The sequence below is a fragment of the Podospora pseudopauciseta genome (assembly GCF_035222475.1).
Source record: "Podospora pseudopauciseta strain CBS 411.78 chromosome 5 map unlocalized CBS411.78m_5.2, whole genome shotgun sequence".
Taxonomy (NCBI): Eukaryota; Fungi; Ascomycota; class Sordariomycetes; order Sordariales; family Podosporaceae; genus Podospora; species Podospora pseudopauciseta.
In genome coordinates, this window is record NW_026946666.1 from 1434833 (window position 1) to 1450482 (window position 15650).

Here is a 15650-nt window from a genome sequence, read left to right on the forward strand (position 1 = left end):
CGTAAAGAATACTTATTTAGTACTTTACTTTATACGTACTTTTAATCTTTTATCGTTAATTAAATACTTTTAAAGCTTTTTTAATCGTAAGTAATTACTATCTCTCTAATTAATATTTAAATTATAATTTTTATACTATAATTACTTTAAAATTATATCTTTCGAGGGTTCTATATTTATAATATTAAATATAATTAATATTATTTTTCTTTCGATTATAATATTTAAAGGTAATATTTCCCTATAGACCTTTTACGTAGAAAATAATCTTTATATAACGATTTATTCTTTCTTTTTCTTTTACGGTATACGGGTTTAATATATAAACTATAACGAAATTAAATTTATTTTTATATTACCGTTTATTAATATTATTATTTAGAGATCTTTTTATCGTATAATAACCTAAAGGCATTTATTTTTTTTACTTTTTTCCTATACGGTAGTAATTTCGCTAACGAGCGCCGGGTCGTTATTTTATACCTTTACTTTATACCGATATTTTCGAAAATACCGTTTATAATCCGTTAGAGGTTAACGGCCTCCGCGAAAAGCCGCGAGTTATTTTTTAAGTAGTTATATTATTTAAAAATATTTTTTTACTCCGGATTAATTAGTAATATAAAATCTTTTAATTACGCCTATTTAGCTTCCTCCTATCTTCCGTCTTTAATATTCTTTCGTACCTATACTCGATAATAGTTTTTTTACTTAATTTTAAATATTTTAGTTTAATAATATCGCTTAACCTTTTCTCGTAAATATATAGTATAGTTTAGGCTTTAGTACTATCTTAATATTATTTTCTCCTATAAATATATATTATTATTTATATTTTAACCGTTTACGTATTTAATATAGTACTTTATATATTTTAATATAATTTATATTATTTAAAGGCTATCCTTTAATTTAATTAGGTTTTAAACCTTTTATAAAATATAGTCGTTTAGGTCTTCCTATTAGGCTTTTTTTTACCGGGCTATAATCCTTTTAATTAATTATAATTTACCTTCTTTATTTATTTTACGTACCGGCTAGTAACTATATAGCGATTTACTTTAATAATACTTTATATATCTATATATAATATATTAAAACTAAAATACTTTTTAATACTCCGGATATTTAAAATAAAGCTATACTATATCTCCCTTATAAAATATATATTATATAGGTATTAATATATTTTTTAATAACTTTACGATCCCGATATTAACGACCTTTTTACTTTTTTAATACTTTTTTTAGCTTTTATATAAAAGCTTTATAAATTATAATATATCCTATAAAATAATAATTTTATATTTATTATATTACCTTTTTAATATTATTTATTTAATAAATCTTTACGCAAGACCTTTATCTTTAACGACTTTTATAGTAATTTCCGTAATAATTTATATTATTTAATTCCGTAAAGTTTATATTTAAAAATTTCTTTCCTCGTACTTTACCTTTTGCTTTTTTAGTATTTCCTTTACTTTTTAGAACTTTATATTTTTTTATTTAATATACTAGTTAGAGTTTTCTTCGGAGCTTACTACTTTACCTTATTAATATTTAATAACTATTACCTCTATAACCTTCGGTCCTTTCGATATAGTAATTAATATAATCTTTTTTTTTATCCAAGCCGTTTAGGTACCCTACAGTCTTTCTTAAAATATCTTATTTTATTATAATTAAAATATTTAAAGTTATCTTTATTTTAACTTTAGCTTTACGGCTTTTACTACTATATAATATTAACGTCTATCGGTCCCGAATATATAGTACTAAAGTAATTAATATTAAAATATTTTTATTTATATTTATCGTTAAAGCGGTTACCGTTAAAGTATCCCTTATAGTTATTACCGTAACTACCCTTACTATTACCTCCTTTTTTTTCTATACGATACTCGAATTACCGATCGTCGATCTATATAGCTATAGTAATATATTTATCGATAATATCGGGCTTTATTTCTTTATATAATTTATCCTTTATTTTATTTTTAAGGCTATAGTAAAAAAGTTATATTAATCCTTTATTATTAATAGCGTTACGTAAATTATCGATCTTAAATTAAACCGTATAGTCGATTACCGAGCGCGTTTAATATAGATTTAAAAGTTTATCCTACGCGTACTTTACTTTATTATACTCCCTAAATACCTCTTTAAGCTTAGCTTTAAAGGTACGATAGTTTTCGAAATATTCTATAATAATCTTTTTTTAATCCTCTAGCTTCTATTCGTAATAATCGTTAAAAATAAGTTTAAACTATATAAAAGCCTTATCTTTAAACTTAATAGCCGCGAAAATTACTTTCGACTTTTTATTAATAAACTAATTTAGGTATTAACGAAAATAGGTTTTAAGTTAAATTAAAAACCTTTTAAGCTTTACCTTTTTTCTTTTATAATACTCCGGTACCGGGAACTTAATAATCGATTTAAACGTAATTAAGATAGTAAAAATCTATTTCTGGGTCTACTAAGCTTTATCCTCGAGTTCCTTAAAACGCTTAATAACCTACTTTACGGTAGAGGGTATAGATCTAGTAGAAGGTCCCTCGGCGCCTAGGCTAAGCAGGACGCCTCCTATCTAAACGTTTTCGGGTCCAGCTATAGTAGTAAAAAGACGCCTTTAACTTATCCGTAATAGAGTTAAAGTAAATATATAACGTATAACGAATCCCTATCCAGAACCTCTAAAAGGGATATCGGTTAAAGGTACTTCTAAATAATCCTAGTTCGGTATAGCTAAACAATATACAATAAGATATCTTAATATAAACACTAGATACCGTAAATACAACTTGAATTACATACTGCGGAACTATCTATCTACGCCAGCCAGTTCCTCCGTATATATAGACCCGTGGACCGTGGACCGTCGTCTTGTATACGGTCCTCGGTCCGCTCCGTATTGGCCGATACTGGACCTTGGACCGTGAGCCCCGCCGCGGTCCCCGGTCCCCATCTTATTGGTCCGTCTGATCTCCTGGACCGTGAGCCCCGCCCGATGGCGCGGTCCAGTCTTGATTGGTCCTCGTGGCCCCACTGTCTTCCAGAACCGTGACATAGGTAGTGAAGGGAAGTAAAGATGTAAAGCAAAGGAAAGATTGTGGCTGAAAGGAAAGGGAGCAGAGCTCAATGGGAGAAAAGATTGTGTGGGAGGTGAAAATGGTGACTGTGTGGATTTCAAACTTTTCTACCGAATCAGATTAACTGAGATGACTCCATCCACTACATATGGAGACTACAACATAGAATTAAGAGGCCGTGAAACAGACACAACAGGCCATATATGATAGTTCCTCGGCTTCTAAAAACGGTGAATAGGCCTTTGGATAGTATGAAAAGACCTTTCAACAGTATACGTCTTGAAAGACGATCGAAGGTCTTGAAAGATGCGTAGCCCCCACTGGGCCTTAACCGTTGTCGATAGCCGTTAACGGATAGTCGGTAGACTTTGAAAAGTTTAAATATAGGTAGTATATATGCCTTTAGACATATTAAGTAGGCTTTATTTATCAGTTATAGGCGTTTAGAAATCATTGAGGCTCATGAGACATGACGCGACGTGAAATCAAGCAGACTCGAGTGACAATCCAAACAACGGTGTGAAATATTTTGATTCCAAAGGTTCCTCCCCGGGGTATACAAAAGCCTCCTCCCATTATTACTACATACATCATCCAGCCATGAAACCTCTCTAGTCCAACATGAAACCACTAAGCATATCCGAAACCTTCCCTATTTAGATGACATTGCCCTTCACCTGCTTGAAATCCTTCACCTTGATATCCCTCCAAACAGCCACCGAAACAATCGAAATGACCTGAATGACGGCCGACGCAATAATCATGTACCTCATAGCATCGCCATACGAATCTTGAATGGCAATTCTCGTCTCACTGCCCCACGGGTAGTCGAGCTGGGTCTTGAGGTCGGAGAAGATGAGCGACACGTTAGCCTTCTCGGCCTCGGGCAGGAACTTGTTCAAGCTCCTGGGGAAGACAGTGCCCCAGATAGAGGTGGCGACGGTGCCGCCAATGGCGCCACCAACGTTGGCGAACATGGCCTCGATGGCCAGGACAACAGCGATGTACTGATGGGTGGTGGCAGCCATGGCAGCCATTTGCTCGCAAATAACCAAAGTGCCGCCGGAAACTGCAATGAAGATCTGGCACATGGCGATGTATCCAATGTTGGAATCTGGCTGGCGGAACACAACCATGAGAGCCACGCCGAGAATGGTTACGGGAACGCCAAAGTACAAGGCCAACCACTTGAACCGGCCAGTCCAGCGGATCAGCACACCGACAACGAGTGACCAGAAGCAGGACCCAATGCTGTAGATGTTCTGGATGTAACTGGCCCTGGTGATGTCCAAGCCACTGACCACCTGAAGGAAGGAGCCGAAGAAGCTGTTCCAGATGTAGAAGGAGATGAACAGGTTGCCGGCAAGAATACAGGCTCCAAGAACAGTCCGATCGGTGAGGAGTTCATAAGGGATGAAGGTCTTGGGCGCCCACCACTTCTCATACACTGCAAAGGCGACGCAAAGAACAAAGCCCACGACGAGCATGGCAATGCAGGTGGCCGAGGCCCATCCGTCGGCCTGGTAGAAGTAAATGTTGAAAGGCAAAAGGAACAGTGCCAACCCGGCAATGATGAGCAAGAGCCCAAAGACGTCGAACTCGATGGCGTAATACTTGAGGCTCTCGAGCCAAGTGCGCCCAGAGTTTCTCTCCGGCATGACTCCAAGGGCCTTGGCCTTCTTGTAGTTCTTGTAGAAGAGGGCCAACAAGGGAACGCACATGACAGGAGTGATGATGGCAAAAGCGCCAAAAGCCCATCGCCAACCAGGGCCATAAAGGAAAGCGTCCGCAAGGGGCCCACCAACCCAGACGGTGATGATGTAGGGGGAAGAGGCAAAGGCGAACATCAGAGATCTGTTCTTGAGGGACGAGGTGTCGGCAACGAAGATGGAGATCGAGTAGGTGACGCCATTGTAGCCAACCAAGTAGAAGACTTGAGCGGCCGCATATGTTTCGACGTTTTGGCATGCAGCCATCAAGACGAGACCGATTGTCAGGCAAATCACCATGAGGATGAAACCCTGCGGACGACCCCAGATATCGAGAATCTTGGCAAGGGGCAACTTGGACAGGCCGGAGATCAGGTACGCAAAGATCGAGACGGTAGGGGTGAGCGAATGGGCAGAGAAGGCACTCGTGACGTAGGGCAGCAGACTGTTGGTCATGTTCTGCTGCATCGCATCGACGAAGTAGATGATCCAGATACTGAGCAAGCATAAATGTTAGCGCACAAGCTACACATGCCTAGCGGGATAGTCTACCTACGTGACATATGCCAAAATAATGTCCTGTTTCGTCCACACCTTGGTCAGGGCCTCGATATCCTGCACACCACGCTGAGCATCGAGCGAGATGGCATCTGAGTCGTCAGCGACAGATTCCTTGACACCCTCGGTATTGACGACATTGGCCTCCTTGTCGCTGGCGGCCTTCTCGTCCACTCCTGGTTCCACGACAGGAACATTGCTGTGCGGCCGCAGCCGAGAAAGAGCATCCCTCATATTGTCGGCTTGGGGGAGGAACAGGAGGATCGGCGAAAAGGGATGAGAGGGTAGGAACCAAAAAATGGCCCGGGAAGCAGCGCAACGCGACCTTATAATCTAATCAGATGGAATGCATCAGGGTGGGAATACATCAGCTTTTCTCCGTCGGCTTGTATCACCCAATGCACATATCCGCTCGGTCGACCCAGTGGGACTCCAATAAGTGACACAGAACATCCCAGAGCAACAGGCCAGAACCCACAAGTGCCACGGGAATCCCGCGTGGAGGCAAGCACTGGATGCATCATCCTGTGGTGCTCCTGTGATATTCTGCAGAAAACCCTTGAGCAGTACCACCTTGGCGTGTCATCCGCAGGGATTTTGGGCCCACCGGTGCATGAGAGCAGGCCGGAGCAGCGCGGGTTGCGTCGTTGCCACGGCCGGCGGTAAGCAGCGGGAATGTGGAAGGGCGACCGGGCGAGAATGGAGGAGGGAGGGGACGAGGCCGAGGAAGGACCAGTCAGGTATCGTTCCGGTGAAAAGCTAGAGGAGTCTGCACTGCCAAGTTCGATGTTGTTTGGGAGCAAGCTCCGAGCAAGGTCCGGCCGTTGAGAAGATCATGTTCGAAAACGGAAGTTCTGGTCGGGGCTCATCCTTGGCAGAGGTGGGGCGTTTTTTATCAGATCGTCGAGCATTTCATCTTATCTGATTGATAAAAAAAAGTGGCGGATGGCTTTTGTAGGGACGAGCGTTCAACCACCAATCGCGGACCTTCCTCGTAGCCCTGGAGCAGCATTTTGCTTCTCGACCGACGGCCTGCATGGGTGTTTTGCGACATCGGCGACATTATCAGTGGGATAAAGCCATTTCTCAAAGAACTGGTCTGTTGAGGCTGCCGTTCTGCAACCAGCTTCACGCTATTGACGCTATCGACTGCCTGTATCACCAGCCCATTGACATCGGCTCCAGTCTTGTTCTGTTCTCCTACACCACATCACTGTTGATGGCTTTTTGCATTTGGTAATCCCGTGGGAGAGACACCTGCTTGCCTTGCGAACAGCTTGCGCCAGTTTGCCTGGTCCAGAGCGCCCAACTTTTCAAGCTTCAAAGGTCTCGGCCCCATTATTATTCTGTTATGTAATAACGGGCAGATGTTCGGTGGAGCTTATACCGAGGTGAAGCCTCTGGTATGCCATTAACCATTCTTGCTTCAGCCACTGCCGAAGGAAATACCGTTCATTTTCCAGAGTATTGATGGACATGGGAAAACCGTCAGCACCATGATCCAAAATTTCACACGACGCCCCCCAACATGTTTGTCTCAGCTTGGAGCTTTGATATCCCACAACCAAGAACCCCAAGACACTAAACCCCACATGATTGTGCCATAGCGCCGAAAGTGAGCTTGTCCAAGACCCTTCCCGCTGGTACCTCGCACCTTGTCGAGTCTAGCTGCGCATTCCCGGCGGCATTTGCAAACTTTTTGACAGCATCTCCATGTTGAGAGTTTCAACAACCACCAAGACGTGATGCCCACCGCAACATCCAACCCTTTAGTCATGAACCAGGTCTCCGGGATTTTCTCTTCATCTCGTCCACTCTTGGAACCCACGAACATGCAGTGAGCCATTTAAATCCAAAAAGGTTCTCTTGCTGTCGGTCGTTTCACCACTCGTCGGCTCCTTCCCCACATATATGGTTGCATGGAAGCGTGGGTACCCCACTCGTGATACGTTGCTGCCTTCCTTTGGCGCCTCTTGGTACTGCTTGAAGGATCTGATAACCTGGAACCTAAGCCATTTCGGGGTTTACGAGCGGGACTCAACTTTTTTTTTCTTCAGTGCTTTGCTCCCCCCAGTGCCCCCCAGGGATCACCAGCGAGCGAATCATCTTTGTTGATGTCTTTCTCTCGTTGTGGTCGGCGACATCTCGTAGACCGTCGGTGTAAGTAGTGGCAACATGGTGATCAGCAAACAAAACTCACCGTCCTTAGCGACGAGGCTCGCACGGCACACAAAATGGCGCCTAAAACGTCCCTGCGAGTTCATCAAATGGTGATCGTGTAATACATCTCCTCGAAGTGAGCTTTCGCGAGCTCACGTCCCCAAAGTTGTTAGTTAAACTGCGAACATGGTTTATGATGTGACAGGACGGCATCGACACCTCCAATATAACATCCAAGCTTTTCAGAAACCACTCTCGCTCACCGGGCAAAAGAAGATGCCAACCTGATAAATCTCGTAGGTGACAATGTGAAACTCAGAACACAACAGAAACCTGACCAACGAAACCCTACTTCAATCATGACGAAGAAATAACAATTCCCATTCTCGCACATCGACTATCGTAGCTGGATTCATTACTCTTAGTGTGACAGGTCGGATGCCTTTCTCGATGGAGGCTAGTAGTTCCACATCCCACGGAATGTGCCACAGCCAACAATACGTTGCAGTACGACACAAACACCAAAAGCATGGCACGAAACTACATCTTTACAAGAGCTGTAGACAAAAATAGCAGTTTTCTGTCCTTTAGCACACATCAGCGATACTACTTTACCATCATGCTAAAGGTGAGGATGGCCTATGTTCCCACTGGGTGAAACTGCCAGACGCGTGTAAGGCATAAAATCTGCCACTGACTGGTATTTCTGGCAGGTGTCCCAGTGACGACGGATACCATCAGGAGTAGACTTGACCGACGTTGAGATGTTTCACCATGAAGAGGTGTCAAGGATGCCCTTCGAGGGACCACAGCAAATTCCCACATGGTGAAACACCAGAAAACTAATATAAGCAATCTTCAAATTTGAGAACAGCCGGATACCTGCCGGAACTAACAAAGCCATATACCCATCCATTGTCTATCAACATTCCAGCCCAAAGGAACCCAAAAAGATATAGTCACAAGACGCGTGACAACTCATCTTTTACTCCCTCCGATCATAATCCTCATACCCCCCCGCCCCCCTCAAAATCCACCCATCCTCCTCCCTCTCCCCCTTAGCATTCTCCCCACCCCAAATCACCACCCCCCTCCCCCCTGAACACGCCCCAAACCCAAACCTCCCCCTCGGTCCTGGGTGCACCTTCCCCTGACTCTCCATCTGCTCCATAGCCACCAAATCCACCTCCGCCCACGTCAGTTCCCCACTGCTCATCTTTGGAAGCTTCTCCCTCACATAATCCTTCACCTTTGCCCCCGTGACCCCCCTTGATGGGAGCTGCAACGTCCAGATATCCCCTTGGAAAGCCAGTGATTCATCGACAGGAAGGCCGAACATATAGACAAGATACTCCCTCCCATAACCGGTCGTTATCGGAACCAGCGCACCACCAACCCGTGGCTGTGGGCGGGGAGAGGGAGCGGTGAATGAATGCGTTTCCCAGGGGAGGGGTTTTTCCCTGTCTGTGGCGTTGTTGTAGAGATACAATGACAGCAACTCCACTGTGTTGGGGTCAGAGGGGGATTTAGCCAGGACGTAAAGCGTGTTCCCTGCGTAGGCTCTCGCGTCTAGCAGCTGGACCGAAGAAGGAAGGTCAGGCAGTGTCGTCCAGACTGCCTGGTTCAGGTCGTAAAACCAAACCTCGCGTTTCGTTTCGTCGTTGCTACCGCCGACGGAGATGAGAAAACCTTGCTTGTCGTCGATGAACAGGGAGTGACCAGAGCGAGGAGCCATGTTCTTGTATAGCTGAGTTGCACCCCGGAGTTTTGTCCATGCCAGGGTCTCCGAATCCCACTCCCAGATGACGTTCCCTTCGTCAATGGGATTTCCAGAGGCGTCTTCACCTCCGTGGATCAAGACGTAGCGGTTGCCCCTGGCGCAGGCGGCGTGGTTTTTGCGTGCGGAGGGGACGTTGAGTTCCCCTGTGGAGATGTCCTTTGTTGGGAAAGCGGGATAGTCTGCTAGGGAGGTGGATTTGGAAGTCAAGGGGTCGGCTTGGGATTTTTCTTGGGGAAGGGAGATGGCGTGCACTGTGGGAGAGCAGAGGTGGCCGGAGGCATCGATGCCACCGAAGAGGTAGGCTTTGTCGTCGATGACTGTAAGAGAATGATTGGAGCGAGCTATGTTGCCGTCATCGCCTTCGGGCTTGTCAAGCTGGACGAGGGATACTTTGAGGGGGGCGGTAGGAGCTGCGATGGCGACTGCTGCTGCGGCTTCGACGCCTGTCATGATGACTTGCTCAGCCGCGATGGCTGCTGCTACGACGCCGGCCATGATTATCGTTGGTCAATTGGAAAGTAGCCTAGGTATAGCTGAGTGGAAAAGAGACGACTTGCGAATACAGTGATGTGTTTTGAACAGGTGAGTTATGTTAGGGGACATCGAAAGACCGAGTGTTTGGGAAGGTGAGGTTGGACGATGACGTAGGTGTGGGGCGGGGACCTTGCTGGCCACAAAACGTTCCTGAATGACACACCGGGTGGCCCCTGCACCTTCGACCCATCAGCATCATCTCACACCTCCAAAAGATCGCGCCCTGATAGACACGTGGCTGCGTTCATCAGCGCGCCTCCCTAACTCGCCCCTTTCGTTCAACCCCAGAATCAGCGACAAAGTAGTCAACAACCAGCCTCCCACCCTCACCTCTTACCACCTCGCCCGCCCTCTTAACCGCTCCCAAATCATACAACCTCCCCATCTCACTCACCAACCGATCCCTCTCCTTCCCCCCCAACACCCCCATCCCCTCAAAATCACTCAACATCTCAGACTCGGCGAGGTAGTACATACACCCGACCATCGTATCAGTCTTCACTGGCAAACAACACCGCGGCTGCTTCCACCCAAGATACACCATCACCACAAGCACAATCACCATATAGCTTAGTACTGCAACAGCCAACCACGTACACGCCTCATGCATCTTCCAGGTAACGGTATTCCGAAACGGGATGCTGGAGAACAAAATCGGTGTGAACTTTGCCAGCAGGGCGGCAAAGGCGATGTTGAAGAAGAGGACATCTCTTGAGCGGGCGAACTGCCAGAGACCAGTGAAGATGTTGGAAGGAGGGGACAGGAGGATGGAGGTCCGGGCTAGTTGGGGGGCGGTGGAGAGGCGGTGGTGGATGCAGGAGTGGGATACTTCTAATGACGGCGGTTAGAATGTGTCTTTGATGGCAGACGGGGAAGGTGTGGACTAACGAGAGAAGAAGTAATCCCAGCATCCGCTGACAATGATGCCGAAGGAGGTGAACAGAATCCGGACACCGAAGGATTGGCTGTCCATGAACCGTTCGAAAGGCGTGTCGAGGATGGTGTTTTCGTAATAGAGGATGAGGATCAGCAGGCCGGTGACGAAGAGTAGAGTCGTTGCCCGGGCGAGAAACTCTTTTGTGGCTGGTTTCATGTGCCAGAATCTCTTCTTTGGTGTGGAAGAGACAGGTGTGCGGGTTGGGGGTTTTTTTGTCGTGGGTTGTATCGGTGAGTCGTCCTCCATCGCCGGACAGACTTCAATCCCATATTCTGAATCATCATCTCCCAGGAACCCCAAACGGTACCGCCTCCCTGTCAAAACACTGGCAATCTGATCATCCCTTAGATATCCCCCTTCAGCACACCCGGGCAACGACCGCACCAACCCCCTCACTTCAGCATCGGACAATAGCCCAGCCATGGAAGCAATACTCCACGGCTCTGTAGCAACTCGACTCTTCCACCGTGAGAGCAGAACCCCGATCGCGATAACAAGCACAGCAATAGCCACCAACACACCCTCCGCGGCTCGCATGGGAATTCCAGCCTTTCTCAACCCAAAGGCACATACCCGACTGAAGACCTTGCAGTTGATCGAGGTGAATTCCAGACGGATTGTCTCGGCCGATAGAGGGATAAGGATGGTGGATAGGAGTCCAAGGAGCACGTTGAGAAATGGGAGGGGATCTTTGAATCGGTGCAGGAATCTGCATGCTATCCATGGTGCTAGCCAGCTATTGGAGGGCAAATGGAGGGAGTCTTCTGGCAGTGTTCCGGCTTCATGACCTAGTGCCCTGAAGGGAAGCATTGAATTGAGGGAACTGACTGCGATCTGGACGGGGATGCCTAAGAGTGTTGCCAGAAGGACTGGAATGAGGGAGGCCATGAGGTAGTCGGTTTCTGAGCGGAGGTTGAAGAAGTTTCCTCGGACTTCTGGGGGAATTGGGCCTATAGGCGGGTTTGGTGGGATGGGAGGTGGTTGAGAGGTGTCGATGCCGGTTGAAGAGGCATCAGAAGTGAGCGTTGAGGCTTCTTGCGAGGTGGTGTTTAGTGTGGTAGGTTCATTGGTGTTGTTGATCTCCTTCTTAGTGGTATGCTCTTCCTGGATCAATAGTAAATGACTTAAGGGGTGTGCGGTAGGATCTTTGGCTGAGATCGCGGACGAAACCGAGCCAATGTCGACGTCAAACGCTGTCCTGGAATCTTGTTTTGGAATCTTAGAAATGCTAGTTTCCGCTGAGACCATAGGTGTGGTCTCCAGAGCAGAGTCAAAGGTAACGCTGCTGGCTCGAACAATCGTGGCGCTAACTTCGTCATGATGGAGAATATCTCCGTACTTTGTGAGAATGGTCATTGGCAACTTGGATAGGGAGTTATCTGGTTCAGACACGGCGTTGCTTACAAAGACCAGAGGAGGCAAGTTCATTCCACTAGAATGGCCCTGTTCGCCTTGTAGACTGCTGGCGGTAAAGAATAATTGGGGAATGGATAAGGAGTAACCGCTACTGACCGAGGCAGTTGTCTCAGACTGAGGAGCAAGTGGCGTTGAATCGTACCGCGCTGGAGTTACACTACCGGTAGATGTGACTTCACCCTTTGTTGAAGAGATAGTGACTGGCCCCTGAATCTCCGTTTCTGATGACGCGGACTGCGTTGATTTGTTTTTGGTGTTTTCTGTCCTCGATATCGGCTTTGCATCAGGACCACGACCGCTCGTGGGCCCTGGAGATGGTGTCACAGTCTCAGTAGTGGTCATGACGTTGAGGGTTGTTTTCGAGGGCTCTTCCTGCTCTGTGATGGCGCCAGAGGGCTTGGGCTCGTTGCTGTGGGTTTGTATATCGTTTGAGGTGTCTATTACCTAGGCTGGCATAGACCGGGATGGTAGTGTGCGATTGCGTCTCTGATACGTCGGAGGTGACTGGCTTGCCAAACGGGAGGGTCCACCAGACAGTCGCGTAACTTGACGGTGAACCCGTACAAGTCCCCAGAGGATCCTGATACCACCAAACCTCCATCATATCCGTGCTGCACGGGGTGACCCCATCTGAAATTTCAGTGCTTAGCAGCGTGTCGGCCATCCAGCGGTAGTTCACTGGAAAAGACGCAATATCGTCCCTTCCCACCTTATTGCCGAATACGTCCTGCTGCTCGAGCCTTGCTGTCCGTACTTCTAGCGGAAACATGATGTTGCTGTCCGAATCGGTGAGGGGATACCCCCAGAAGGCGCTATGTGATGACGGCGGTGTTGTCATAGGATCCAAGGCGCGGTGTGAAAGGGCAATTCCATACATGCCTCTCTCCTTTCTGCTGGAGACCAGGTTCAGATCGGTCCGAAATTGATACCCTGACGGCCCTTTTGGACTCCAAGTGTGGACTTTGTAATAGTTGAACGAGCAAATAGCATTCATCACCGACTTGCAGCCTTCGTCGTGGGTGTCCCACATTGGCAAGTCGGGCCAGCCCCAGGGCCAGTTTCCTTCGTACCCAGCACTCACCGTGCACGGACACCAAGAAGGGTCCGTAGTGGTGAACACTGGGATCAATTCTTCCAGGGCTACATACCACTGAGAGAGAACGCCGGTGTCCCAAAGGTTGTAGTATTGATACTCGGACATGTTCCAATACGGACGACCCCAGCCACAGAACGCAGTCACGGGCGGCTGAGGGGAAGGATAAAGGGTCTCGCTAGGTCTCGGGACCATTATCCTTAGTTTCGGGGTTGGCTCAGGACTGTCACGGGCGTCGACAGTTGGCTCCAGTCTGACTAGAGTGGCGGGAGTAGGTGCCACCAGTGGGCTTCGAGGAAGTGGTTTGGCTTCGATAGACAGTGTATTGAGTGAGAAGACAACCGTGCTTGTGGTGAGCAGGGCATCTCTTGAGTCAGCAATTTCTTGCTGACCCATTTGAAGAGCCTTGTAGCGGAGGGGTGGTAGGTCGTGCATTTGATATTCCAGAAACGCAAACATGCCAATAACAATGGCCAGGAGGAAGACCTGAAATGGCCATGTCAAAGCGATTGGCTTGTAGTTGGGGAGAGTTCTCTCGGGTTGTGACTGGCCATCAGGACTAGAGGCAGAAGGGCTCTGATGCTGCGCATCAAGGGGGGAGATCGCAGGCGCTGGTAGATCTGGGGGTGCAGTAAGGTGATCTGTGCTCCCGGTTCCGCTATGTCGTCCTGTGAAATCCCGTAGCTCAATATCTTCTTCAGACACTTGCACTGGAAAACAGGCCTCAATGCTCTCACAGCTGTTATCGTTCTCGGACCCTGTAAGATTGACTTCCAGTTCTATATCTGGGGTATGTGTGAGGCTGTTCCCGGTCACTGTCTCCTCGAGGAAAATGTTAGCTGTCTTGACGGGTTGGGTCTCGTTATCACTACTTGATATCGATCGAGCCTCAATGATCTCCAATTCACATGTTGCAACCGAAGCCTCGTCGGCATCCGAAAGGTTTTCCGGTAGAAGGAGTACGTCTAGACTTCCCACGTGGGAAAGATGACGTGGGACATCCAGGCAAGTTGTTGCAGATGGTTCATGGTGATCCGTGGTCTTTGATCTAGGCTCAGACATAACTGGTCGATTAATGTTGACTCTGGGCAATTGACTAAAGGGTGTTAGTGATGACAGACTTGCCTCAGCAGAAGGAAGAGCAGTTGATAAAACGCCGAGATTTATATGGAGCTCGATGAAATCTGTGCCTTCACGTAATACACTGACAGCCGAAAAGTCCTTATCAAAATCTGATGTAGTGCAGAATCTCTGGAGTTTGATACGCTCATGGTAGTCGTATTGCCACCCTGTGCCATGCGGATAAATAGCTGTTCATATGTTCGTTGTAGTGCTTTGGGGGCTGCAGCAAGTGCTGTTTTGCAACCCTCCAGCACTTGGTAGCATTTCTTTCGGTGAGTTAATCAGCACATTGCGGGCAGCGAAGAAATTGGTACCTACCTACCTGGTAGTCGGGCTGGCCGTCATGAGATGCTCTCTTCCGCGCCGTTTCACCGGCATCTCGTGTGGCCAGACTGGATTGAGGGTACCGTGGCAATTACTGTTGACAGCCGACTTCCCATGTCATGACGGAAACACCCACCTTGCCAACCAAGGCCTGTTGTTTCCCAACAGACAACCAGCTGTCATCTACCCCGGCAAACAACTGACGAAGCTTTCGAGCAAAGAAAAAAAGAAAAAAAGAAAAAAAGAAAAAAAGAAAAAAAGAAAAAAAAAAAAAAAAAAAAAAAGAAAAAAAGAAAAAAAGAAAAAAAGAAAAAAAGAAAAAAAGAAAAAAAGAAAAAAAGAAAAAAAGAAAAAAAGAAAAAAAACGCAAAAAGAACTGGCCGTACCAGGATTCGAACTTGGGATTTGCTCATGGAGCATAATTGTACATTCGAACCCTTTCACCTGTCTTGTAACAGCTTCGAGGCAACGAACTTTTGGCGACTGAGATGCTTTACCACTGGGCTACACGCCCTTGGTTTAGGGTTACCTTATCCTCCAGTTCTGCATCTTATAAGCTTGAACTCGACGACGGAAATTCCAACGGCCCGGCAGCCAGCTGCTGTATCATGCGCCAGCTGAGTTCCATGTCTCTCGTACTGGGTATCTTGTCATCCCACCGCTCAGCGTTGCAGGTGCTGTCTGGAATTGCCGACTCAGAAAGTAGAGATCTCGTCAAAGGCCTACGAGAGTGGTCAGTAGAGTCCTCTACTCATCATGACAACACGCAAAAAGAGGCAAAAGGCACCTCGTATTTGTTGATGGCCATCGTGCAACTGACTCGGTGTTGGGTCGCCTCAGTAACCAAGCAATTTGCTTGTTCTTCGGAACAACAACGGTGGATACGGACCAGTAACAAAGAGTTCATGGAAAGACAGAGTTA

At 46.8% G+C, this 15650-nt stretch overlaps 3 protein-coding genes across 3 annotated transcripts; all 3 read right to left on the reverse strand.

The window, feature by feature from the left end:
* Positions 1 to 3590: 3590 nt before the first annotated feature.
* Positions 3591 to 6148, reverse strand: MFS2_1 (MFS siderochrome iron transporter 1). Its single transcript, XM_062912941.1, has 2 exons — positions 5361 to 6148; positions 3591 to 5300 (listed from the first exon to the last, which is right to left on the reverse strand). The coding sequence occupies exons 1-2, from the start codon at positions 5594 to 5596 to the stop codon at positions 3752 to 3754; spliced, it is 1785 nt and encodes a 594-aa protein (XP_062764170.1). The 5' UTR covers positions 5597 to 6148; the 3' UTR covers positions 3591 to 3751.
* A 2359-nt stretch (positions 6149 to 8507) lies between these two features.
* On the reverse strand, positions 8508 to 9797 carry QC763_503550 (uncharacterized protein; the record flags this gene model as incomplete). Its single annotated transcript, XM_062912942.1, has 1 exon — positions 8508 to 9797. The coding sequence occupies one exon, from the start codon at positions 9795 to 9797 to the stop codon at positions 8508 to 8510; it is 1290 nt and encodes a 429-aa protein (XP_062764171.1).
* Positions 9798 to 10083: 286 nt separating this feature from the next.
* On the reverse strand, positions 10084 to 14344 carry QC763_503560 (uncharacterized protein; the record flags this gene model as incomplete). The annotated part of the gene is given in 3 exon segments (XM_062912943.1): positions 10084 to 10667; positions 10725 to 12626; positions 12634 to 14344. Coding segments are annotated over 3 exon segments (4197 nt in total).
* Positions 14345 to 15650: the final 1306 nt, after the last annotated feature.